Raw genomic sequence first — 27742 nt, forward strand, 5'->3', positions numbered from 1 at the left:
ACCTTATCTAGTTTCTACTACAGTTTAAATACAATTCAACGAATAACCTATGTCATGGACTCTCTCTTTTCTTCCTTCCATCTCTCTCGATTTCTTTGCTACCTAATTATGTCAGAAGTCTGGAATAGTCTCTCACAATTATCCCTGTTTTCATGAAGCCTGTAAGAATTTCATAGCTTTAAGACTGTCATCGATGCGTGTGTGTGTGTATATACACATCTTTTTGCGTACCCATTTATAGTGATTGCGTAACCTAAATTTATAAGGCAAGTACACTGAAAAAAGGGATTATGAAATACTCTGAAGAGAAACCATTGCAAATGTGACAGCTGCTAAGAATCACTATGACTTTCATATTCTTCCTTCCCCCTGAGGTTACTATTGTTGCTGGCCAAGGAAACAGCTGTAGCTCATGAAGAGCAGAAGAGTCCTGGAGAAGGCAGAACTGCCCTTTGGCATTTTGATATCTTGCTGGAAAGCTTGTCAAGTTATTTACATTTTCATTTTCATGCCAGCCTCTACAAGACTTTATATTCATATTCTGCTTTAAAGTATCACCTCCTTCACTATAATCACAATGACCTTTACATGTCTTCCCCCATTACCTTCTGGGGCTGCAGCCCTGGCTCGCTGAGATATCCAGAGGACTAGCAGCAAGAAATGCCAGGCTGAGCATGACATTTATCCAAACAGTTGGCTGCTTGTAAGGTAGTCTTTTCAGATTTTTTCTAATTTTACTATTTCCTGCAGGAGAGTAAAGAGGTGTGGGCAGTGGTCACATCCTGCTAAAGGAGAGTGCTAAGGGAAGGTCCCGTTTCTGTAAGACAGGAGCAAAACTGGCAGTGTGCATCACCTGACAGTGGCTACCCCTGAGAGAAAAGAAGTCAGGAGGGATAAAAAGTGGGCAGTGACTGATTACTATTGACATTATTTTTACTGATGGAGTGACAACAGAACTTGGCAGAATTATACCCACTGGCTAGTTAAGAGGAGCACTGCCATAAATATGCCCTGCTCCAAATAAATCACAGCACAGGCACAGAACTACAATGCACGCATTAGCCCCCAGCCTGTCAAGCTGCTACAAAAACATGTGGTCTTTCTTATACCCAAAATAATGCCAGTTGAAAACACACAGATTACTCAAGGTTTTATGACCTTGGTAGTTACCTCTGGTGTACTTTTTGGTCATTACGGAAAAGACTCTAGTGAATATATTTTGATCAAGTAAAGCTTTCAAAGCCTCTGAAGTATCCTTGGCATACAGAGTGATGTTTTTATTGTTACTGGTTAATCCTGACTTTCTAATGAATCCGCTACTTTGGGATTTCCATTTCCATTTCCAATACTTTGAGAAGTATTCTCTTCTCAAAGTAACAGAGAACTCCTCTGGGGATATGGATATCATAAACAATTTCTAACTCTGTAACTTCTACATTTCTGATTAATTTTGCTATATAAAAGAAAATCTTCATATCCTGTGACTATGAACAGCCATTGTAAGAATGAGGCTGAGGTGGGCTGTACTGTTTAGAGTTATATGAAGAGTGATATTTGGAGGGAAGGAGGATTTTTTTCCTGGGTCAGCTTGCAGGGACAGTAAGACCTGATTTTCTGTCACATATCTGCTTTCTGGGACCATCTCAGAGGTTTGTTAGTACATTCCACAGTATTATAGAGAACCTAATTTTTCCTTTCTCTTGAGTATCCACTGTAATGCATCATCACAGAATCCTATATTAAATAAATAACATCAAGCCTGAGTCAGTGTTTGCCAGTCTTTCCAAAGAAATAAATGAGAACATCATCAGGGCAACATCTGAACATTTACATTTCAAGAGTTAATTTTAAGTGTTTTGATAGCAGTGGGGTAGCCTTATCAACATAGGGAGCGAAGAAGTTTAATGTGGTACCTGTCTGTGTGGACATAGCAACATTTCACCACTTTAAGGCACAAGACAGTCTTGTGCTGGCTTCAGGTTTGAGGAGAACCAAGATGCAGGATAATTCTGAATTCTGCATCTCCTCAAGCCTGTACGTGCAAACTGACTACACTGGCACCAGTCCTTTCTGTTCCATAACACAGCATGTGTCCATGCTAAAAGAAATAAACTATTTAGTTTTAATTTCATTTTGACTGCTTTGAGTGTTTGACTTGTCTGCTTACCACAGATCAGGCGCCCTTTATCATAGGGATCTGTCATTGCAAGCACAAAGATATATAGATCTGAAATGTCATGATTTCTGGTGGATGACACCATGCTGTCAGTCTGTAATTTCAGTGCTGGAGATTTCTGTCAACCTCTCTTATGCTTGATCTGCCACAGATGGTTAACCTGAGTTAAGAGTGTTGACCTAAGAGCAGAATCTGGCCTGGCTGCATGATGGCTAAGACTGAGGACCCGAGAAAGAAACAGCTCCATGAAACACTGTGATGATGTCCCTATTTTAATCCTTGTCATTTTTCATCACAATTTCACTACAAATTCAAAGACACCAGCATGGACAGTGTCAGAAGAAATTTAAAAAATTCTGGAAAGGCTGTGACGTGTTGCCTACATCTAAAAAGAAATTGAACTTCTGAAGAGATCCAGGATCGAAGGACTTGGGAAATGTCAGTTGGATGGTACTTCTATCATGTTACAAGGCTTGATGCAGTAAGTATGGGAGAAGAAGCTCTGCAACAGATCAGAGCCAATTATCAAAGTAATCCCATTTGGCCATAAAAATATCTAGTAATTTAATACTGCTAAGCCTTGTTTGTAATCACAGAGCTTAATGAGAACAACTTACAGTGAAAGAAAAGAAGGTAAATCTCTGGAGTAGAAAGGCTGATAAAGAGGACGTTAACAAATGCAAGTAAATTTGAGGTTTTAACTTCTTTTATATAGGCCATACTCTATTCATAGAGGATTTTTTTTTTAATCAGCCAACCCAATGCCGAAGCTGGCTTCAAGATTATGAAAGCATATTTTTGTTTTCAAACTCTGTGCCATGTAGGCAAGTCTCTCAATTAAGGAAAGGTTTCTTTTATTTGAATACGATTCTGTTTAATTTCTGGCAGGCAGATTTCAGAAATAATTACCATCTATAGAGGGATGAACAGCAGATGAATCTACAATTCTCATTACTCACCAGAATTTCAAAGTGAACTTAAATTCTAAGCAAGTGTTAGGCTGATCTGAGCAAAGGGGAGAAGGTATCGGACAAAAGTAGTGTTGCTTCAGTCAAATCTTGAACAAGAAGAATGATATTGGGGGGTTGGAACTAGATACTTAAGGTCCCTTCCAACCCAAAACATGCTATGATTCTATGATATTTAACAGTGAGTGGGACCTAACATCTGGGAAGAGCCTGAGAAGTATTCTCAGAATACTGCGAAGGATTGATATGTCTTTTGATAAGTCTGGACCCTCCTTGCCACCTTTAAGGCATACTGGATGTCACTCCCCAAACACAAGGGAATGATTTGGTCGGCAGTGGACAGTAGTGCTATATGTTAAAGATTTTAGCCAGTTTACATTGTATATTTCTAATAGAGGGGTGCAAAGGAGATGGTTCTCAGTGGTTCCCAGTGATAGGACAAGAAGCAGTGGGCACAAACTGAAATACAGAAAATTCCATTTAAACATTAGAAAAAACTTTTCTACTCTAAAGGATGATCGGATACAGGAACAGGTTGCCCAGAGAGCTGTGGAATCTCTCTGTGTAGAGATATTCAAAACCTGACTGTATGTGACCCTGAGAACCTGCTGTTGCTGACCGTGCTAGAGTGGGGAGTGTTGGAATAGATGATCCAGCTACCTTCCAACCTTGACTATTCTGTGATTTTGTGAAACATGACTAATTCTCTGTGATTATATACAAATGTAATACACAGGCAAAGCTCTTTCTCCTCTTCTGCTTAGAAATGCAAAGTTGGTAAACCCCACTGGCAAGATAATGGAGGTTAACAACTCCAGTCCTTTAGAATGCAAAGATCATTAGAAGAAATAAAATATTACACTTAGCTGTACTAGTGTCCCCTGACTCACATTATCCTCCCTGGTGACAGTGCTGTTGAACAACTCGGTACAGCAATATAAAGGTTTAATGTCCGGATATATTTAATATCAAACGCCCTGATGTTGGCAGCACCCATGATGGCTACAGGTCTGTCAGCATTTTCAAAGCTTTATAACAGCCATAAAAACACATGGAGTATAGAAATGAGTCAACCAGTACTTATAATTGCTGGCATTTAGCACCAGAGATGATGACTAAGAATCTATATTTGAAATACCTGGAGTTGGTGGAGTCCAAGTAGAAATCCTGAGGAAAATCAACTAAACTCTACGTTTTTGTGAATTAAATACACAGAACTGCATGTAGCCTTCTGATTGTAGAACTTTCAGGTAAGAACTTAAAACCGCATTTATTTTGCACATGCTCCACACACGTATTCAGTTATCTTGCAAAACAAGTATTGTTTTGACTTGGTTTTCCCTGAATGCAGAATATTGCCATGTTTGGCATTCAGCTTCCTGCCCTTTCATCAGTAGATGTGGCTGCATTTCACAATTTCAGAAATAACGTTTAGGAAATTACCTGGGGCATCATTTTCAATGGCAGATGTTATGTGTCTCATGCTCAAACACTTGACAGCACTTCAAATGAGTCTTTCCTTTCTGCATTAACCAACCCTACAAAAGACTAAGTTTAAACAAAAATATCATAATGTCTTGGATGTTTCTCTGTCAGAGCAAGAGCTTCACTAAAAAGAGGATGTCTCAAGATTATATATTACATTTATTTTTATATGGCAGTTTATGCTATGTATCTATATAGCAGTTTATGTAATTTATCTGAAAAAGGGCAGATATTCCAAACCACATGGTAACATAATTCACAGTTATATTGCTTTTTATCCAAAAGGATCCTGATGCGTTTCACAAACTTAATGCAGTACAAACACCATATATCAATGGTATCCACCTCAAGGGTGTTGGTCACAATACAGAACTGCTGCAAGTAAATCAAAGAACAGAACAATGGCTAAATTAAATTGGTGTGTGATATGCAGATTGATTAGATTAGTTTAACTACAAGTTTATCTGAAAGACCTACAGATTGTTTCAGAGTAATACTTAGCAAGAGGAAAATCCACCAGAAGATGAAAGGCAGAGTCAGCTCACACAGATGTTAACCAAAGGTTAAGGCAGATGTTGACTACATTTGTGTTCTCAGGCTGGTCTTTGATTTACATGTTTTTAGGTATATGTAAGCGGTGTAAGTAAGCTCACAATCAGGCTCTGTATGTCTTCAGATCAGTGTTTAGGCATTTAAAATTTCTATTATTTAATTGAGTATTAATACATGAATTCAAGTTATTTACTTGTGTGTTAAACTCAAATGTCTAATTTTTGTGGGGAAAACCAATAAATATGTTTCTTCATTGAAAAAAGCTATGTTTTAATCTAAATGTTATTTGCCAGTAGGGATACCCTTTTTCAGCACAGATATTAAAACATTAGGCCCTCCTGAGCCTCTTTTTTCCCCTCCCTCAAATGAGTTTTGGGCAGTATCTACCTATGGCTTTATTTTATGATGTTTTTTTTTCCTCTATTGAGCTCTCTCTTTGTTGAGTATTTCTGTTTAGGTACAAGGAAAAAACAGTTTATACACATAGGCCTGAAAAAACTGGACAAATTTCTGGTATTTTGAACCTCACATTGACATGACATATCACATAAATTTTGCCTTTATTGTATATTTTCAAAATAACTCCTAACTATCCTGAAATACAGCATAATCTAGGATCTCAAGTACAGTAACCTAACAATGGGGAAAGGTGTAAGGGGTAAAAGAAAGACAGAAGATAAAAGTGCCATTATTGTATAGATTCAAAAGAAAATATGCCAGGTAGCTGATTAATTTTAAGTAAAACAAGTCATAGTAATTTTTTTGATTCATGATTCAAATCTTAAAAATACTTCCTGTGATAAATACAAATCATTAATTCTTGATCAAACATTTTTGTAAGAATTAGTTGACAGGCCATCAGACAACATCCATAGCCTAAGCTTGTTTCTTCCTCTATCAACCAAGCATATCAAAAATAAACGGAAACAGAAAATTTCAATGTTTTGATAAGTTTAGGTGCTTTGACCAGCCACCGATTCACACTTTGTATTAAATATCCCAAACAATTTGGGAAAAATGTTGGATTTTAAGTCTTATGAATAGTGTAGGGCAAAAGCTAGACTAATTTATGAATGGTGGATAAACCTGAACTAAAATTTATGCAGGCACTTCACAGTAATTCCACTAGAAAAATGCATAAAAATACGCAGTCCTTCCTACTTTCTGTCCTCCAGCCCTTCTGCTTTTGCTATTTCATATCACTACCATTCAATACCTATGCACTGAAACAAATTTAATAAAAACAAAGCAGAATTTATTCACATCTCTGAAAAGATGGGAGAAAGCTGACTATGAGTGTTGTCATTTCAGCAGTCAGGGGTGAGGAGCAAGAAATGAAAGAGTAGAAACAAAAGATATTTGAGCGCAAAATATTTGCACCACATAAACTTACAAAGGCCAATATGTAATAGCTACAATAAAAATACCTGAGCTGTTCCACAAAATTGTTTCAAGAATCTTGTAAAACTAGATCGGTCTGTGATTATAACTCAAAGATGACGAAATTTTAACCAGAATAGAAGAAACCAAACATGAACAGGAAACATTTAATTTACGTTCAGTATTCCAGAACAATTTTGTTAATTCAAACAAGAACATTTTAGAACATCTACAGAAATTTTTGGGGTGTTTAACTGACAAATTGAAAAATATAGTGAAATGAAAGTAACTCCATGCCTGGAAAACCTGGTTTGTATGTAGGAGAGCTATTTTCTCCCTCCTCTGAAACTTGGTTCTGTGCTGGGCAGGTATATTAAATACTGAATTATTTAACTCTTTTGCCAGTACCTCAAAGAGAAGAAATACAGACAACTGCTGAGTTTCACCTAATGACACCTACTAAAAATTTTACTTTGCACTTCTGAACTACAGCCCAACCCAAAGCCAGCAGCAGCCAGTGTACACTGTCATTTCTCTATGCAATGTGTATCAGAAACACCCACCTGAGAAGGGCAAGGATAGTCCAAGGGACATTCAGCAGATAATAATTTTGCCCATTCCCAGTCTTCCATCTGGGATAATAGATTCCTTTCTTGAGGAATATTTTGGTAGTGGAAGAAACAGATCTACTGCTATAGGCAAACTAACTGTATTGTTAATAAATACAGAGAGAATAAAATACCATTTACATGAAAAGGCACTGTATACTGAGGGTAATGGTATTTATGTTTATACCTTCTTAAAACAGCTATAAGTAGGTTTTCTGAAAGAGAGTAGAGATTTTCTTTAGTAATACTTCCATTACCTTTCTTAGACACCGCTAGGTAGAAACATTTGCTCCTTAGTATTACTAGCTGCTCTGAATGCTTTTTCTACTCATTGTGCACATTACTGAACGTAGCAAAAATGCTTCTGAGATTACAATTTACTTAGAATATAGAAATAAATAGCTATAAAAGAAAAAAAGCCAACAAAGTGAACTGATTAGTCTGCCTGGCTAGTTCACTCGTTCAGTTTCAGCATGTGGCTGCACACAACACAGTTCAATCACTTCTTTATTATTTCATAATGTTAAAAGGTTATTACCACAACACAAAAAAAAGGATAATAGCAGGTTCTTAAATTAGCATTTGCTTAGCTCAAATGCCAGTGCACTAATCTCGTTCCTTAAGCCCTAGCAGAAATAGCATTGTAAATTATGCTTACAGAGTGGTGGGTTTCTGTTGTCTTCCAAACAAGAAACATGTCATTGGGAGTACAATAATGAATTAGAAGGGACATGCCATGTCTCACTCTGTCACTTTGCAAGTTCTTCAAACACAACACACTGACCAGCGTGATGTAAAGATGACATTAACTCTCAGGATTTAAAAAAACCTGTTGTCAATCCAGATTACACTCCTGCCTGGCTAAAATAATAGATTTCTGGTAACACTAAGAAAGTATTCCGCGAATGAGGAGTGCAGTTTTATCAGACTGACTTTTGAGTGAGTGCAGTGGTAATGCCCAAGTAGAAATATAGCGATTCCAATAAGCATTTCCCACAAAATAAAAACTGTACATTAATATTGAGCTTTAGGCCACCAACTAATAATTTTAAATTTGCACAGGACAGAACATAGTATGCCACTGTGTTTAAGACAATGAATGAACCTCCTGCAGATAAGCATCACTCCTGTTTGCATACTGGCAAGTGAAATGACAAATGTCCTTGATCTTTGATGATTCTAGGCAGGACAGAAAATTGAGGACCAGAGAAGCAGCAGGTATCTAGGAGTGCTTTCAGCCTGCAGTTTGATGGGATTACGGCCCCTTTCATGTAGGGCTCTGTAAGAAGGTCTCCACAGAATTTTTTTCTTCTACATATGGTCACGATACAGAAAAGATGAAAAGTGTTCATCTAGAGCAATGCACAGTGGCTTCCAGTGCAGCTCATTCTTGGGACATCTAGTACTTGTCTGCAGGATTCAAAGTTGTAGGGCCTTTACTAGAGGTGATCCTGGATGCAATTTAAATCCCACACCTCTATTTATGGGCACCTTCTCCATGGGTTGTACTTATTCTGTGGTGGAGACAGAGCCATAGAAACCAGCACCCTTCTGACCATGGACATCTCCTGAAAACATGGAGAAACTCCATCAAAAGCTGACATGAGCAGCTTTGTCTCTTGAAAAGAACCCTCGACTGACACTGTTCATGCTGTTGATGATCTAGACTACACTGAATGCCATGCAGAAAGCAGAACATTTGTATCCCTTTATTTCACTGACATCTGGTTCCTACTGATTTCTGGTGCTGAGTTCTCCAGAATCATCTCTATTATCCCGGAGCACACCCTCCTCACCTGGGATGTTTCAAGGACAGATGTATCTGCTTCTTGTTTTAACTATCTGGCAGCAAGGAAGGTGCTGGGGTTACGGACCTTGCTTTTATTTCATTTTTTTTCCATACCAAAGACTACTTACATAAAAACTCTTTTCAATATTTTTTTTTTTAAACATTAGCATAATGCATCCAGATGCCAAGACAGTGCGAGTCACTAAACAAACCAAGCAATTGCATTCATAAACAAATTAAATTTAGCTGTATTAAGATGTATTTTGGTTACAAGTGAATCTTTCATTGTTTTTATAACCTGAATATCCTCTCCTGATTGTACAATCATACAAGATCTAAAAAAAAATAATCTTCCAACACAAAGAACAGACCAACATCAAAGGGCATGCTGTGTTTATGAACACATTCACTCTCTGCTCCAGTTGCCAGATTTGTTCTTTTCATGCACTGATTATTCGGTGATCCTTTACAATTTATCTGGACATACAAAAAACCTACTGTTTTTCATTGATACATCGTCATCCTTCAGTATGTTCCATTTCTTCCCTGCCATAAAGATATGTTGGCTATTTCCTACACTGAGGATGCCTGATGTCTAAGCTATCCTTCCAACCCATTTTTCCACTGATGGACTTCTCCCTGAAAGCACATCACTATGATCGCCAGTGTGTACAGCTTTGTTTCACACCCATTAGGACTACTGACTTCAAACCTGAGAATGCTGCAAAATAACATGCAATGTCACTTTATCGGTGTCTTCAATAAAAAGTAAGGAGAGATTCAATATATAGTTAATAGTTTTCAATTCTATGCACTAGAGCTTTCTGTACTCAAGGCTCAGTATAAATGCATTCCTCTATTTAAAAGTATAGTTTGTGTGCGTGCGTGCTTGAAAGAGGAAAATAGAAGTGTTACAGGCACATAAGCATGTGAATTTACACACCGCTGTTGCAACCTCTAGTCACTTTTGACACAGACAAAAAGTACAGTCACACAACTACACAGTCACACATTAGCTATATTTACTGTGAACTGAAATAGAACTCTCCAAAGAGTAATGCTGAGTTATTGAATACCCTATTTCACCAAAAATGTTGACCATCAGCTGCCACGGGACTTCACAGCAAATCTGAAGGTCAGTACACCTGAGGTATTTCAGACCAAATAAAAAGAAAAAAAGATAAATTCCAAAGCTAAGGAATTTTATCCAAGATGTTTTCCCCCAGGCATCTATATTTTCTATGTAAAATAATCTGATCACAGGCACCTTGGCTGGTTTCAGCTGCAACCAAAAGGCAAAAACTGGAAAAGATTCCTCTCGGAGAGCAGATTTCTGCTACTTGAGAGTGCTATGAATCAACCCTATAATATTATCTCTATTCAGAAATTAATAGGAAGACAACATACTTCTTGGAGCTGTGGTGTAGTCCATTTCCAGCAGGATGTATCACTAAGCACACGGCGGGCTGGGACTGGGACCAGCCCTGGTAACCACAGGGATTTAAGGCACGGTGCTCCACGGAGAACACTGCTGTCGTTTACTGTCAGGTGGAGGCATGGATCACAGCAACAAACTCATATCCAGATAAAACAACTATGGTATCCAGACCAGAGAGGACATAAAATATAATTCTTAGTCACTGCTGTTTTTCCTTCAGCAATACTCCTGGACTATGACCAGAAAGGAGCAGCAGGCATACGCACATCCTCTGGCTATTTTCCATTTGGTTGGCCTCGGTCTTATCTGGAACAAACTTCAAGAAGCTGGTCTCATCTGTGCCCAAGCCTCCATACCACTGCCTGGAGACTGAACTAGTTGGTAGCTTAATTTATTGTGTTATAACAAATAGTGAGTCTGGAGCTCTGGTGCCCACAAGAGCCATATGCCCGTATCATAACTTTCTCCTTTTAGGGTTGCTTTTCCTGTCCTAATTTATACTTCCTCAGTTACAGCACATACATTTACATGGTTAATGTTCAGATTGCTGAGATTACACCATAGTGATGCATGCAATATAAATGCCTAGACAGATGGATGCAATATCACAGATTTCTGAAAGGAGGAGAACTTGCAAAGCCAGAAGCTCACACTTCAAGAAATCTCATTTGCTAGCACAGAGGTCACTGAAAATAGAACTGAATGCTCAAAAAGCAGTGAAATACTCTTAAATAAAGCACTGCTGACAAAGGTATATATTCTTTCCTAGAAATAGGCTCTAGTCTGTTAGGCTGCCAGGAAATGATCTTAAGACATTCTAATTTTTTTTGAATTTATGATTTATAAAGAGTAAGTGCAAATCTGTTCTGCAAAGGAAGTCTGTGGCAAAGGCCACTTTGCCAATAGCCTTACTCTTTAAATAAAAAATGATGCTAAAATCAGACACCTAATTAATTAAACCAGGATCTGTCCTGCAGCTTTGATGCTGCACATGTAACTCATACAATAGATTATTTCTAAATGAGAAGTCACAATACAAGTTTAAATCACTACAGAGTAAACAGTTTGGACTGATACCAGATGAGAGATCTCTGGAAGAGAGTGTCTCTCTCCAATTATTAATAATACAGCAATAAGACAACAGGTGTTGTTCTGCCAAGCCCACTTGTTATTTTGATAAAACAAACTTGCCTCTACAACCCACAGAGAAAAAAAAAACCCAGCTGGCACAGAGAGACAGGAGCTGCAATTGTCCCTTTGATAATACTGCTCGTGATAAAAGGAAAAGTAAAATTGTTGCTCATGACCACCTGCCTCTCCTGAGTAGCGATACAGGTATTGTACGGCAATGCTAATATTTCAGTTTCATAAACCCTGCTTTTCATTTCCTTTCTGGTTAAAACAAGAAAAAAAAATTGCTGGCTTACTGATCTTTAAAGGTTACTGGCAAGATAATGTTGACAGATATTAAAGAAGCTTGCTTGAAAAGATGTAGAGGTCGTAATGAAGCAAGTGATAATTAAGAGCAAAGAAGCTAAAGCTGGTGAAATTCAAAAAGTAATGCATATGTTATAGGAAATATACCTTTCCCACAGTTTGTTTCAAAGTCTCCCTTTGCCTTTCATCTTACACATATTTCAGCACTGTTGTTATGCAAGATGGGGAATCATTCATTTTAATGTGATACTAAGCTTATTACCACAAAAACTGAGAGAGGCTACCATTTTACTGATTATCTAATTAAAAAGCTCTACAATACAAATTCTTTGCAGCCTCTCGCTGCACACAAAAGATTTAATACTGCATCTGAAAAGCCACATGTATATAAAAGCAAAGAATTTGTAAATGATTCTGATTATAGCTTTTTCTTCCTCTTGTTACAAAAGCCACAGTTATCACTCTCTTTATCCACTAATAAAAGCAATTTAATGACAGGTAGATTTGCTGGTTTGTAGCTTCTTTGAACCCCCAACACACTCACTAAAGGAAAGTAACTTTAGCTAGAAAAGAGATCCTCACAGCACTATGGTGAATAATTCATCATTGCATTTTTCTTTTCATCTCATTTTCTGCCAGTAACGCACACAACTGAAAATATTGCAAAATCTAAAAACAACCACAGACAAGGACTTCCAGCAGCAAAATACACATAAAACTAGCAGGCAGGTTTCCCCAGCTTATATAATAACAGCCTTAGCTCATCAGAACCCCCATCACTCACCGAGGACTGAATTCACTTGAACAAAAGCAGAGCCCAGTCACCAAATGCAGCTTCGCAGGACTCTTAATGCGAGATGCTCCTGTCTGCTGTTCAGTTCACACTTGCCTTTATAACTAAGCCAACCAACAACATTCAGTTGCTGAACCTGATGAATTATAAAACGGTAGCTCCCAGACTCTCATATTTTACATCACAGGGGGTGGTCATCCAGCATACACACTGCCTGTGTACATATATTCTGCTATAACTCATCCTGATAAACACATCAGTGCTGGCAGCAGTGACAGTAATTGGTGCTCAGGATGTACAAGCACAAACCAACAGCGCACACTCCCACCTTCTGCTCCGTGCCACATCGCTACCTGTCAATCACTGCACCTTGTTAAGGTGGAATGATCAACTGCACGTTAGGGGAGCAGCAAAACTCAGAGGAGAAACCATCTACCAGTACCAATCCTTCACAAAAACATTTCTTAATACAGTAGTAAATATAGCTTTACTATCCTCTAGATACAATTTTCACTTTTTTTTTTTTTTTTTTTAAATCTTCATAAAATCTTCCCTTCTTAAAGACGCGGTTCTTGTTTAGAGACTAACACACCGTTTGTAACTTCCACTATTATGGAAATTATTCAGACAAATTCCACGGACGTTAGCAAGGATAACCTAAAAGCATTACTACAGGCAGAATGACTATTACAGGCAATACACTTGTTAGGCAAAATTATGTATACATTTTAAAAGCCTTTTAAAAAATGCTGATAGATATGTCCTCTAACTTATACATTTGCATTTGTATTTGCAATGCTCTTCACTCCTCTAATGTTTTCTTTTTCCATATGCTTTCATTGTTTTTAAACTAAATGTATAGATACAAACCAGCAGAACCAAACAGCTAAAACTTAGACCTATTAATACAATCAATTAAACTAAACATTTTCAAATGGGATTAATTACAGCAATAACAATCACAGTTGTTGCATATGCCACAAATTAACACTCACAATTAGCCCCTAACAAGCAAAACTGGTTATGGTAATGGTAATACCCAGCCAGGGATCAGTCACTGGAAAGGGTTTTGTACAGCAAGTCTTTTATGATGGAGCGGAAGTTGCTCTTTCAGAGTTGAGCTCCAGGAATTTTGTATATGTTTTACACAAACTCAGGGCTATTTGTACGAGCAGAGAGTGTGACTGAACGTTTTATTCGGGATCATTTTCTATTTCTACATCACTGGTGATGACTCTCAGAGGGCTCCATTTGGAGCCTCAACTTGATCCAGCTCCTTTCATTTCCCATGCCTGTAAAATTCTCCCAATATTTGGTACCATGAAGAAAGGCTGTGCTTGGGAAGGTGCGCACAGTTGTGTGAGCAGTTATGCATCGCCTGGATGCTTTTCCATGAACAACTGGGCTGAGGAATGCAAATGAAGCCTGCGCCGGCAGCCCCAGGCAGAAACCCAACCCTTCTCACCATCTGGACCGACTGATGTGCGTCACGATGTGGGAACAGGGTGTTGCATTTCATGCATAGCAAAAGCAAGTCCTATATATATCTCTTTTCTCCTGTCCTCAGCTGCTTGTTGCCCCCCATTCCTCATTTGTCCCTTTCTGTTCAGCACCTTTCCATTCTGAGAAAAAAATTCATTAAAGGCCAGAGGCATGAGCTGTGTTTCTGCATGAGCTATGGCCTCTTACTACAGTGGCTGGTATGTAGGAAAGGCTGTGTATAGTTGGGTGGCAGAATATAGGGGAGACAGACCAGGACTCTACGATATAACCCCCCAGTAATGGTTTTGAGTTCTCTGCCTTTCTCAGAGGAGAGGGCAGCTGAGATCCAATAATTGGATTCTCCAGCAATGCTGACTGGGAATAATCCAATATGGGCAGAAAATATTCCAAATGACAGACCCTGGCTCATTGAGAAGCAGGAAAAAGATCTGTGCCACCAGATTTGGCTTTTAGAGCCAAATTGTATTCTTGCAGGTTTAAACATTTCACTTGCAAATCATGGAGGTTCTCTAAAATGGCCCAAGTACAACAGTTTGCTGTCATGTGCACTAATTAGGGTTTTCTGACCTATTTATCCTAAAAGACAGATTCAAACCATATGTGCCAGAATGCCCTAAAAGGCATCTATTTTTCCTTTTGTTTTGCCTTAATCATTCAGGTTTGAAGAGGCTTCCCAAGAATATATGTAAACATGACACTGCCTTATAATAATTTGGTGCAGTGTGACTGACACAAGTAATGTTTGGTTGAATCTCCTTGACCAACATAGCATTCACCCCCAAATTCAGCTCACATTTACTGGAGTACAGGTTTGTAAAACTGGTCAGTATCACAGTAATGTAAGACACTGCAATATTTCATAGCTGCGTGTAGGTGGCATGCATAAACCACAGCCTGCGGTATTACACAAGAGTCACAATTCCAAGAAAAATTGCTACCGCATTTCACACTTACTTGTAACTTTTTATTAGTTATCCTACCTTCCATGTTACCTCTCCATGGAAAGTATTTCATAGCTGATACTGCCATAATATTCAGCAGTGTGGTGTTCTGTAAAACCGCTACCTTCTTGGTGAATGGATACACTCATGGCACAACCCATGTCCTCAGGCTCTGTTCATACATTCTGGTGCAGAATGTGAGATTTCACATTCAGACTTACTCACTTCACTGACAGGTGTGTGAAAATCCCATATGGCTGCCAGATTTCTGTATACCTACATACACATATAGTATGTTTTTTTGAGGCATTTGTAACAAGCACAGTTGGTATTGACTTTGAGGTTCTCTGCTTCAAGCTGCAAACTAGAAATGATCTAAAAATGAAAAAAAAAGACAAAAGTGTTTCCATTTCCTGCCAAAACATGACTTTCTTCTATAGTCACATGGACTCTACCGACTACACATCATAGACATCCTATTTGCTATCTAAAGCGAGCACACAGATCACTGGGGAAAAATCAGGTCATTCAGCTGGAATAACAAGAGTAGTTATATTTTCTGCTCAAGAAGCAGCTAAGGAAACTTCAAATTAAGAGTAACTACAGGAAGATTTGATACTATCAGGATCACAGATGAGCTCATGCAGTTAACTCGCAACCCAGTGAAGCAAAACTAGATCTCCAGGACCTTCACAGTGTGGACCCAGAGTTCCAGGTGAATAAATGTGCACCAACAAAGATAACTTCCAGGCTACGCCAGGTGGTACAAATGATCAGTACACTGGTCAGTAATTCTTGCCATGTGGCCTAAGAAGCCATCATGCAAACTAAAGAGGTGCTTATTCAGTACCTTGCATTTCTCAGTTATGCTCTTCAATTCCTTTAGTGAATTTTTGTCAGATTTACACTGGCTAAAGGAAATGCTCTTTCATCTGATAGCCTGTTGATGGCAATGTCAGAAAGTATGTCTAAAGCAAAGAGTCCAGCAGGATTTAAAATAAAAGAGTAGGCATTTATCAGACAGTAACATCCAGTAAGAACAGTAATAAAACTAAATTTTCCAGTGCTCAGGAGATCTAAATAAACTTTGTTTCTTATGGGTGTTTCTCCTTTGATCTCAGACTCAACCCACTGCTCAGCCTCAGTCTGCAATACTTCACAACAGCCCAGCTTCTCCGAGGGCCCCTACAAGACAAAACCCAAACCCTCAAGGACTACAGGTCACTAACCAGGTCATTGCTCACCTTCCTCCCAGCAAAGGCACTAGTTTAGCTCTCCCCTGCTAATCCAGCTAAGCATTGCCATGAAATCTATATGAGCTTAGTTAATTGAGACCTATGGTTTTTCAAATCAAAATCAGCTGAGCGTGCTAGTAAAGGTCTTTATTACATTTGTTAAAGGTAACCACTACTACAGGGAATCACAACACCTATACTCTTTGAAGGGTAGTAGGGTGAGATAGGGTTGTCATTGTACCTTTTGAGTACAGAAACCTATCAAACTTTTAATACCAGCTGAAGCCACTGAGGACTTACAAATTTCACTAGTTACTCTACTGTTTGTGGTCCGAATCCAATGAGAATTTGTCCTTTTATAAATATATGGTAAAATAGTACCCCACAATAAGTCAGACAGAAGATTTCATTGCTGTAACCTACATACATCATGCGTTGCAAAACAAACAGCAGTGACAATGTAAATAAATTTAATTGCCACAGCAAGGCAATGGAGAAATTGATTTCTTTTCCATGTAGCACACTTGCAATTTCATTTTAGAACAGTTTTTAAATAGAGTTTCAGTTTCTAGGATTAATCCTCATAATTACAAATGAATAAAACTGTATATTTAGATTAATTAATAAATTAGCTGGCACAGGGCTTTGAAGATGTAAAGGACTGTACAAGTGCTATTACTATAATAATATTTTTCTGAATTGCAGTAATTTTCTTTCTCAAGTGACATCTTTTTTGCTCAAGTGCAGAGTACAAGCTCAAGTCCTCTTTCTGAATGAGGTCTGTTTGAAAAAATACAGGAAAAGAGAATCAAAGAGGATATTGAGCTAGGTCTGAATGGACGCCCAAGAGAGCAATTCCAGTTGATCAAGGGCAGTGACAAGAACTTGCTTTGCTGGTTAGGAAGGATGAACTCTCTTAATGGTGGCTTCATAGTCTCAAGAATATGAATGATTTTACCAGTAATAAAGAAGAGCTGCTAAAAGGAAGGAAGGCCAGATGGCACTTTCCCTAGAGACTGTGGAGAGGCTGACTGGATGTGAGTTGAAAAGCCTTTGATAGCACCCCATGAACCTGGAATACTACAGCAGCCATTTATAAACCAGTGGATATCTCAGGAGCAGTCTGAGACTTCATACAAATGTTGATTTTCTGTATGGCTTAGATTGGTTCAGCTGGTTAAAAGAACTGAGAAACTTGGAGGATATCGTTCAGCATCCACAACTGGGATTGTTTTGTTCTCCGGACTTTCATTTTCCATTTAACCCTGTGTTTTGCATTGTTTTCTTTCTGCTGTTTCCTTTTAAATGAGTTAAATTTGTCTAGAGCTTGATATTCAAATCCAAAGCAAAGCATAAAGGACTTACTAACTACAAGAGCTGGAAAAGTAGCTCAAGATCTTAACAGGTAAAATATTAGATTCAGTAGCAAACCAGACAAGCATCTTTTAAACATCTTTTACACAAACATAAGGTCCAGTCAACTCCTTATAAGCCTGGTGCAGGGAGCAAATGAGTTAACAGCTTTGTATGGCAAAGAATGGTGGAGCGACGTGAAGATCCTCCTCCGATTTGCAGTTTAACTCTGCGTGCACTCTGTGGTGGGAGGAGTAGGTGGCTGATCTGGGGAAGAATTACAGCACAGGAATGATACACTTGACTCCTCTGAGGATGGTGATGAAAATCTGTCAGCTTGGCATAGTCCTTCACGTTACCTACAGCACTTACTGACGCATGGAGAAAGCTCTACAGACATCACGGTAAGAGGCATGGTATGTGTGGTGGAGAGATCTGCTTTACTGAAGAAGCCCGTGGTAGTGCTGCAAGGAGATATCCATGGAAAGGGGCACAAGATGAGCACACAGAACAGTCTTCATGAGAAGGCTGAAATTCAGGCCTGCATTTCTGGTAGACTGCAAAAAACAAGTGGCATCGCCTGAGGATGCCTTCTGCATTGATTGTGACAATGAGCTAGCACAGGAATCGGTACGCACACACTTTTAGATTAAGTTTTCCCCTCCTACAGTTTTCTTTCAGGAAAGAAAATTTGAAGCCTGGATGACTAACTACAATGCAGATGGCAGAGCAATGTAGAGATACCCATATACTAGCTCCAAATCAGCCAGCTTAGATGACACCATAAGCGAATTTAACCTACTCATATTGGACTCCACGGTTATGCTGTTCCTGGAGCCTGAACATGTAAAGCAGTTTGTGATCCAGACAAGCCAAGGAAGGACAGCAGGTGATACTCAAGCTAGGTCTGTGCCAGCCATTCTTGCAAATTTAATTCTGCAGTTTTTTTGCCATTACTTGTGAATGTGCCAAGAAAGTCCCTCCCAGCAAAGAAGAATATATGCAATTGCAGGAGCATTACAGTGAAGCATTGCTCTGAAAAGAAAGGAAGAAATAACTGTGCTTCTGGGATATGGCAAAACCTCCTTCAGCTCAGCAGGAATCATCTGTCGCCTTGCATGGTGCACAAGACTGCTGAAACTGCAGATTTACTGTCTTGGCTCTAATGTCAGACAAATTAATTCAGGTCTCACCAGAAACCCTTTTGGTTAGCTAAGGGTGATGATACTCTGGTGAACCTCCTTGGAGGGAACTTTCATGCTGAGTGCATTCCTGTACTGTCTGGACACTCTGAAGGCATGAATGGCAATGATACCCCAATTATGGGCCAGCAGTAACTGTGAAGGGGGATGTCTGTCATCCCATCATATTTGTACCTGGCAAATAACTTCCACAGAGTCTGAGCTGAGTTGGGCACTTAAGGACAAGCCACCGTTTTGTAAAGATTGTATCTGATGGGACTGAGGAATCAGGACACTGATTAGATGCTCTGTTCTTGAACTACTTATAGTTTGAGTATTAATTAGCAGTGGGAAAGTGCTCTAAGACCTTTAAATGAAGAAATGAAGAAATAAAGGAGGTGAAATATAAATACTTATTCTCACTCATATAAATACTTATTCTCAGAATCTCTGAGTAAACCCCTACTGAAATAACAAGAACATTTGGTTAATATTTCTTAAATGATACAATGGGATTTATCAGGAAATAATGGGAGAACTGAGCAGAGACACTGCACTTGTTAAAGCTGAGGATGTGCAGTTCTCAGCACTTAAATTTGCAGCTGTCTACTCCTATGCTCTGACCACCTTTCTGCTAGACACCTGAAATGAAAAAAAAATCACATGGAGAATAAAGGCCAAAGATAAAAGAAAAGTTAAAAGCAGCAGTGGGGAGGAGGAAGCTGATTGCCTTCTCTCCCTTGTGTTTACAACTCCACAGGTTTTTTAGCAGAGTACTTTGGAAAAGGAAAGTAGGAGAAAATGGCAGCAGCTCTGAACCTGGGATATTTGCTGCAGTTTTGTTCCTGTGTGTCCTGGGATGGACGCTGCTTCTGCAGCTCAGTTTCTCAGCCCAGAACTGCTTCATGCAGGTACTGTGAAGATACACTAAAAATAACGATGTATTTAAATGTTAATGCTGCAAGCCGCCTAAGCATCTTCAAAGCAAATAGCTTTGCAAGAGTTGGAGAGTCCAAGCAGTGATTTTCTCCAGTCTTTTTTTCTGCTTTTAACCACAATTAGGAAAATAAAAATCCTTTGGCTTTCACAAAGTTAATATTGCATAGCAGACGCTAATATCAGAGAATCATAGAATCACAGAATGGTTTGGGTTGGAAGCGACCTTAAAGATCATCCAATTCCAATCCCCCTGCCACGGGCAGGGATATATGTCAGTCTGATGGATATAAGAGGAAGCAATAAAAAAGCACTGTCACTGATGGTGGATACAAATTGAAGGAACTTTTTCAGCTCCAGTTCCCAGAGAACACCCTTATTGGCTTTTAGAATGTAATTTGGGGGCAGAATAATCAGAAGTGACATACTTGAATGAGAACCACAAAAACAAAGTGAGCCTGAGGTCAACATGTGGAAAGTGGACAATCCATACTACTTTGTGTTGGTACCAAACAAGGACTTTAATGACAATGTAAAAAAACGCAGTAAGACAATGAACACAGGCTACTTTTGAAGGAAACAATATGACCCTTACAAAGAAAACACTGTCTAGAGCGCACCATGCATGGACAGGGCAGTTAAGAAGATGACTCCTTGTGGAGATCGTAGCCAGTTTCATATTTTAGTAGATCAGATGTGTCCTGGCAATGTGTGACCCTACGGATATCATGGTATTCTGTTAGAAAGTAATAAAAACTACATCCCTCAAAGTATCATCAAAGTTCTGGGCATGCAAAAATAAGTTAGCTTGTACCAGAAAGCTGTGAGGGGAAAAAAAAATCCTTTTGCTTTTTACCAGGAAATTTAATTATTTTGTTTCCCAGTAAGCATCCCAGTGGACTACTGTACTCCAGCTCTTACCCGCTGAAATAACTTTTAGGAGGATGAAAAATGCAAATCCTGTGTGTGTGTTTACATTACACTACCTATCTCCTAATAAAAAGAAAAGACTAGTAAATAAAGCTTTTCTGAGTGTGACCAACCAGCAGAATTGAGCAAATAATTTACAGTGAATATATGGTCTCTTCTCTGTTTCTTTTGTTTCATTTTTTTAATGGGCTTTTTGGCTGTTTTCACAAATTAATGATCACACAGGAGTGAGTAGATGCCCTCTGCCTGTAGATGATTTGTGAACATTATGTTGTTAGTATTTACAATATGAGTTTTGCATAACCTTACACTATTTTTTCATTTCCTGCCTGGTGAGGTGTAAATATTAGCACTACATTTCTTGGGCAAATACTCCTATGAAATATGTTAGTTGTAAAAATATTACTAACAATAAGTTCATCCAGACATTGGATGGAAGTTAAATGCAAATGATCATAAAAACAGATGAATCTTTCAATTATATATGCATGTTTCTTATAAAGTTTTTGAGGTACATGTTTGGCTTTTCTCAGAAACCTACAAAACATAATTTTGAGTCAAATCGTAATTAAACATTTTTCTGCCAGTAACATAATTCCTATACCAACACTATATAGAATGAAGAATGTCCTTTTATACCCTGCTTGGTTTGCAGTTAATTGATTTTCCAATAAGCATCTTGTTTTAAACTACAAACTTGTTGACTTAAGAAGACTTGGAGAAAGTTAGGAAAAAATCAATTAAATGTATAAAATCGATGTAACATTTAAAGCATGTTAATATTCATGGAGTCACTTCAGGATCTTTCTTCAAATGAAACTATCAGAAATTAAGGCCTTCTTTTTCTGGAAGAATTAAATCCATTTAGGTTCTTAATATGCATTAATTTAACACAGTGCTCCCTGCAAATAATTGATTGTCTTTAACTTCCCTTTTACACCCGGTCAACAAAGTTAACGGCTTCCTGTGGGAAAGAAATATCAACTGCCATTAGATTGCGTGCTGCAGCCAGGAATTATTTCTGACCTTTCCAACCAAAACAAAATCCTTTTATTTCTCCCCATGTAGAAGTAATACAAGAGACACAGCCTGTGTTCAGTTCATTAAAATTAGGTGTATAACTTATAAAGAAAAATGACAGAGGGACAAGCTGTTGAAAACCTCAAGATTAGTCCTTAATATTGTACTGAGGAAGAAAAATGCCATCATACATTATATAGTCATTGATGACAGCACTGACAGCTCGGAAAACATAATTTTGAAAAGCTAATATTTTGCTTTGAAGTAATGTTACTATAAGTGAGTGTCTTCTACATGTGAGGACTCTTCAATTATAGTTGAGTGGCAACCTGCTATGTGAAGGCATGTCCTGTATGTATTGAACTAGGACTAGGATAATTCACAGTCCACTTGGTAAGTTCAGGTGAAACTTGATGTAAGACTCATGGATCTAACTTTGCCAAAAGGTACTTCATCTCTGCAGCTTCATGCTTACATATGAGAGGAGAAAAATAACACAGTTACTCTGCTTACAGTTTCTCCAGTTCTCTATTTCCAGAGATCTTTGACTCTAAGCATAACATAACAATGGATATTTTGCATTCTGGCACTGATAATTTTTCAGACAGCTTTTCTATGCAGAACTAGGAAATGGAGACAGACAGAGAAAGCTGATTTCCCACAATTTTGATATTTTGGTAATTCGCTTAAAAATATATATTTGAAAAATCCCCACTAACCACCAGGTGGTATGTGGGGTGCGTGTCCAGCCTAGGGGCAGTCCCTGAGCACTGCTCAGTGTGGAGGATGAGGCTGCTCAGCAGCCTGGGAGGGAGCTCACCAGGAGAATGGAGTTGCTAGCAACCAGAAACCCACTTGGACTATGCTGGTGCTTCAGCAAAATCATAATATCCTACCAAAACATTTTTCCCTTTAGTCCTAATATGAAGGACAAATAAGTAGAGCAGGCCGGCAGTTTACCAGTAGCACAGAAAGTGTTCTATTAGGTGTCTACTAATAAATAGGAAGCATTTCTTTACTGAGAGCACAGTCAAATGTTGGAAGAGGCTTCCTACAGAAGTGGTTGATGCCCCAGGCCTGCCAGTGTTTAAGAGGCATTTGCACAGTGCCCTTAATAATATGCTTTAAATGGGTCAGCCCTGAACTGGCCGGGTAGTTGGATTAGATGATCGCTATAGATCCCTTCCAACTGAAATAGTCTATTCTAAATAGTAATATCCACAAAATAATGATTATGAGAACAATTGGGATTTTCTCTGCAAAGGAAGCTACACTCTCAGTGACTGCCCCAGGAGTTAAATGTTGAGATACAGTCATGTATCTCAGCCCAAGATATTATGGATTGTGGATGGTTCCTAAATCAGAGTTTTATGTAATACGGTGTTCATTTCTTTGTTCAGGTTTTTTCCGTCTGTAACATGTAAACAGTGCCTGTTGATAATACCCAGATGCCGCATTGTCAGTGAACAGTTTCTCCTGTTATATGACATGTATCCTTTCCAAGAACAATAAATATTTTGATAATAGAGTATATGTGAGGACATGCTCATTTTGTCATGATTTTATCAGTTTAGCACAAAACCACTACTGTAAGAGAGAAAACCAAAATAAATATCTTATGGATAACTTCTCAGCTGAGAACATTCAGGGCTTTAGAATGGGAAGAGGAAGACTCAGCATGGTTCCTCAGCTATTTTAGTCCAGATAGCTACACAAATCCTAACCATCTTGGCAAACATAAACCAACCTCAGTTGCATATATATCAGAAAGGAAGAGAATTAACAGGCAATCTTTCAATATATTTTAAGCAAGTTTTCTAACATCCTCTCTCACTTCATGGTCTCCTTTGCAGCAGCGTTAAAAATTAACTCTTCTTATAGAAAACATGGAGATTATCTGGTTGTTCTGCTGCTCAAAGTAACTCCCTAAACAAGACTACTTATCTTCTGCCATCAGTAATAGCCAGCTTTTCAGGGATCATCAGTTCAGAGCAAGAAATATTGTGCATCTGTCTTTAAAAATGTATTTTTAGATGGAAGTCTCCTTTTATACTATGAGAACTTCAATTTAACCATTTTCCGGAGAACTTTATTACCAGGCTCAATATGATAAAAAATATGAACCAATAATGCATCAACAGCTTTGTTAGAGCAGTTTGCTACCATAAGAAGGTTTCTAAATACTTATCTACCTATCCTGAAAGGCAATTTTCATGCAGAGGAATCTTTACACCCTTCACACACACTTCCTGTACACTTAAATGAAGACACTTCCTTATAACATTTAGTTTTCACCAAATGGATAGAACTTGAGCTTTATCTATATTAATACACCTCATGCAAAGTAAGCCAGGTTTGAGGGATATTTTCATACTGCCTTCATTAAGATAGGACTACTTACTAGTGTCCTATGAGAAAAAAAATTTTGTGTCACTCTTCTACATATTGTCTACATGAAATGTGATTCAAAAGACAGATAACTGAAGTCTCTCAAACTAATTTTAGCACAGTCCCCAAGAATTATTTACACAGCTACAGATTTTCACGGGTGAACTACACCCTGATATGCCCTGTTCAATTATCAGTTGTATTTATCTAGTTGTAATGGAAGTGTATCTTGTAAAAGATCTAGTCTGATTCTCATAGATCCACTTGATTCTCACAGAATCAAAAAATAATTCAGATTAGAAGGGACCTTCCAGAGTTCATCTCATCCAGCCCCACGCTCACAGCAGGTCCACTTGCTCGGGGTCTTGTCCAGTTGAGTTCTGAACATACCCAAGGACTGACATTGCACAGCCTCTCTGGGCAGCTTCTTCCAATATCTGATTGCTGTCATAGCAAAGATTTTATACAATTAATTACAATTCTTAATAACTAATTGTAATTTCCTTTGTTGCAATTTGTGTTCTCTGCCTCCCACCCTGTCACTGTGCACCCCTGAGAAGACTCTGGCTCTTCTTTATACCCTCCTTTCTAGTGGCTGAAAACAACAAGATTCCCTTTTCCTTTGAGCACGAAGATTTATTTATTTATGTGAAAAAAAAGCTTAGAGACATTTAAAAGGAGAAATTGTGGGTTTTAAAATATTTTATGGCTATGAAACATTGTGGAGGGGTAAAATATTTGATGGCCAGCTTGTAAAGCATGACTTTCCCCATCAGTTTTATCCTTCTGTTTCATATCTTTTTTTCCATCCTAATTTTCTCTAGCCCAGCAAAGGGATGCTGCAGTTCAGGATAGGGATCAGAAACAGTGCTGCTGATCAGAGTGCTCTGTAAGTGGGGAAGAGTAATTTACAGCAGTTAAATGGACTTGTCTCTGTCTGCATGAGCAGCCATAGGGGTATTCATGGAAGGTCTGTGCTAAGTAGCAGCACGGGACCAATTAGAAAATGTGGCTCATTTCCTAAGAACTGCTTTCAAAAGCACATCAGCACTGGGAAGAAAGGTGGATTTTAGGTCAAAAAAAGACCTATTTGTTCCTTTGGCTTCGTTCACCTGGTTTTATCTCTCCATGGTTCATGAAACTGATTGATATCATATAGTAAAAAAGGTATCTATTAATTAAAAATTAAAATGATATGTAGATTTATGCAAACCAGCACATTGTACAGCATTCAATCAATAATAAATAGGCAAATTAGGGGTGACCCTCAAGTTCCTGGCAGGCTGCCAGTTCAAGAGCTGCAAAGACTGTACAGTGCCCACAGGTTGTGTAGCACACAGTAGCATCCAGCCGCCTGCAGAGCTCAAAGTGAGCATTTGCTCCTGCTGCTCTGACTTTCTGACTGCAGGGGGAAAATGTACTTTAAAAAAAAAAAAAAAAAGAAGTAAAAAAAAAAATTTAAAAAAATTATAAAGTCTTTATACCACATGTTCACTTTCTGCACTTCTTGAAGCTCTAATGATATAACGATAGGCTTTGGCTTCCAGTTAGCTCTGCTTTCACACTCACATGCGCTTGTTGAAAGCTGCAGACACTGTCAGGGATGGCTTAATCCCAGTGCCACAGGACCCTGGGCTGGCTAGAACGGTGAGGTCGATCTGAAAGACTTTTGGACTCAAAAGATGGAGGTCCATTAGAATCCTCAAGTTTTAATTAAAGAGGCCTCAAACGCTATGTTTATAAATAGTAACTCCGATGTTTCCAAGATGATTCCCAGGCCCTGAGGCAGCTTGGAGCAACTCACGTCTGTGCCACCGAACTCTCCTACTGGCCCAAAGTTTAACTTCACCCCTGGGGCTGGTCTTGAACCCAGGCTGGCTCCCAGATCACGTAGTGCTGGGCCAAAATGTGCCAGGGACCCTGCTAACAATTTAACAGCAAGGGCAATCACATCCCAAACAGTATTTACTAGCATATATACTACCAAAGTGATTGTTTTAAATCAAAGAGAGATTATACACAGGTTTTTTTTCTGGCCCATCATGGCCCCACGGGAGGAGAGGCTCCACACTTTAAGTCACTACTGCTTCTAACTCGGGGACTCTCTGAGAAGCAGCAGACCCCACACCAGCACTCCTGTTCTCTCCTCACCGCTCCTCTCTGAAACTCTTGCAGTCTGTGCACAAGCTGCAGGACCCCACCTCCTTTCTGTGATCATTTCACCTGCCAGAGCGTGAGGTTTCTCCTAGCTTTTAGCACTTTCATTCTCCATCACGCAGGAGCTCCCTCCATTTCACCCAGGGGCTCCATCTGACCCAGTCTTCTTACAGGAACAGAAGATGATGGTGAACAACCAAGTAAAACTAAATATTGTCTGTCACACCATCCAGGACTAATTTTAGGCCTTTTAAATGTCAGAATTAAACCAGAATAAACTGATTCTCTATGATCTTGTTTTCAGAAAGCTCTGATTTTGGATCTGTATCAAGGTGACATTTGTTTCTTCAAAATTGTCCTCTCCCTGTACCTCAAGTAGGAGAGTCATCGACTTCTTAGTCCTCTTGCAAATATAAAAAGCATTTTAGCACTTCCACAAAGGAAGTTCCCTTCAAGGACAGTAATTGCAACACACACTTTACACCCACGGATTAAGGAATCAGGCACATGTCAAGGGCTGGCCCGAGGAGCGCTATCTCAAAACAGGACCTGCACATGTGGCTATTTAATTTCTCCCTTGTTAGTCAGTCTTGATCCAGCTCTGCTTTTGTTTACACACCTACGTTTTCTCCTGGTTTGCGTGCCCTTAAAGTAGGGCACAATCTCCACTGAACTCCTCAGCTTGTCAGGCTGGATTTATTACATTATTCCATATCATTTATCAGCATGTCAAGCATCTAGATGAATGCTGAGAGAGTACTTAAAAGACTTATTATTGTGTTCCCTCAAAGCTCTGGTGAAAATTCAATTACTTTCTGCTTTCAAATAAAACCCACAATTTTTGTTAGCCACACAGTTGTACTTGCAAGCCTCTGGGCAGAATTTGCCACTCAGGTACCCCAAGACAGAGAAATAGGAGTCTGTTGTCAAGGTTTGCTGGGTTCATCTAAGGACATAATTTTGCAACTGTCCTTACATATGGTTTGGCGTTGGTTTTTTTTTTTTTTTTTTTTTTTTTTTTTTTTTTTTTGTTTTGTTTTGTTTTTATATATAACCATTCAAGTGAAAACTACAGAACAACCTGCTTCTGGAGGAAGAAAACAGAAAACCTCCAGGCACCTTCACAATATGAAAAAATGCTACCAAAAAAGGTACTTTCAACACCATGGATGCAATCTACTTTCCTAAGGGACTTCCTGTAAACACTGCAGCCCACAGCCACAGAGTTTGAGCCCACTGTCTGCACCTGCAGTTTTTATGCATGTGGCTGAAACGCTGGCCAGGCCTTCAGATAGCATCATACCAGGCTGTGCAAATGGATCCTCCAACTCACTCCTCTGCCATTGCAGATCCTGAAGACCAAGCCTTAGCACCGACAGATACAACTCTAGAAAGGGCAGGATAGGCTCAAAAGTTCTTCCTTTTTCCATATGGAATACAGGCAGTCATCAGAAATAAAAAGAAAAAAAATA

At 38.8% G+C, this 27742-nt stretch overlaps 1 protein-coding gene across 26 annotated transcripts in view; it reads right to left on the reverse strand.

The window, feature by feature from the left end:
- The window catches only part of DLG2 (discs large MAGUK scaffold protein 2), a 1037827-nt gene that overhangs the window by 114670 nt on the left and 895415 nt on the right, over window positions 1-27742 (reverse strand). Inside the window, exon 1 of one of the 26 annotated variants that reach the window (XM_074918010.1) lies at window positions 12618-12919. The exons of 24 other annotated variants lie outside the window; for them this stretch is intronic. Coding sequence is in view for 1 of the 2 variants with exons in the window: in XM_074918002.1 (XP_074774103.1) it covers window positions 10366-10390 (25 nt within the window). In the remaining variant the exon portion in view is untranslated. Of the gene's footprint in view, window positions 1-10365; window positions 10740-12617; window positions 12920-27742 lie in introns of those variants that run through there. One more of the 26 variants, XM_074918002.1, reaches the window with a different exon arrangement.

This window comes from Athene noctua, chromosome 1 (genome assembly GCF_965140245.1).
Source record: "Athene noctua chromosome 1, bAthNoc1.hap1.1, whole genome shotgun sequence".
Lineage (NCBI taxonomy): Eukaryota > Metazoa > Chordata > Aves > Strigiformes > Strigidae > Athene > Athene noctua.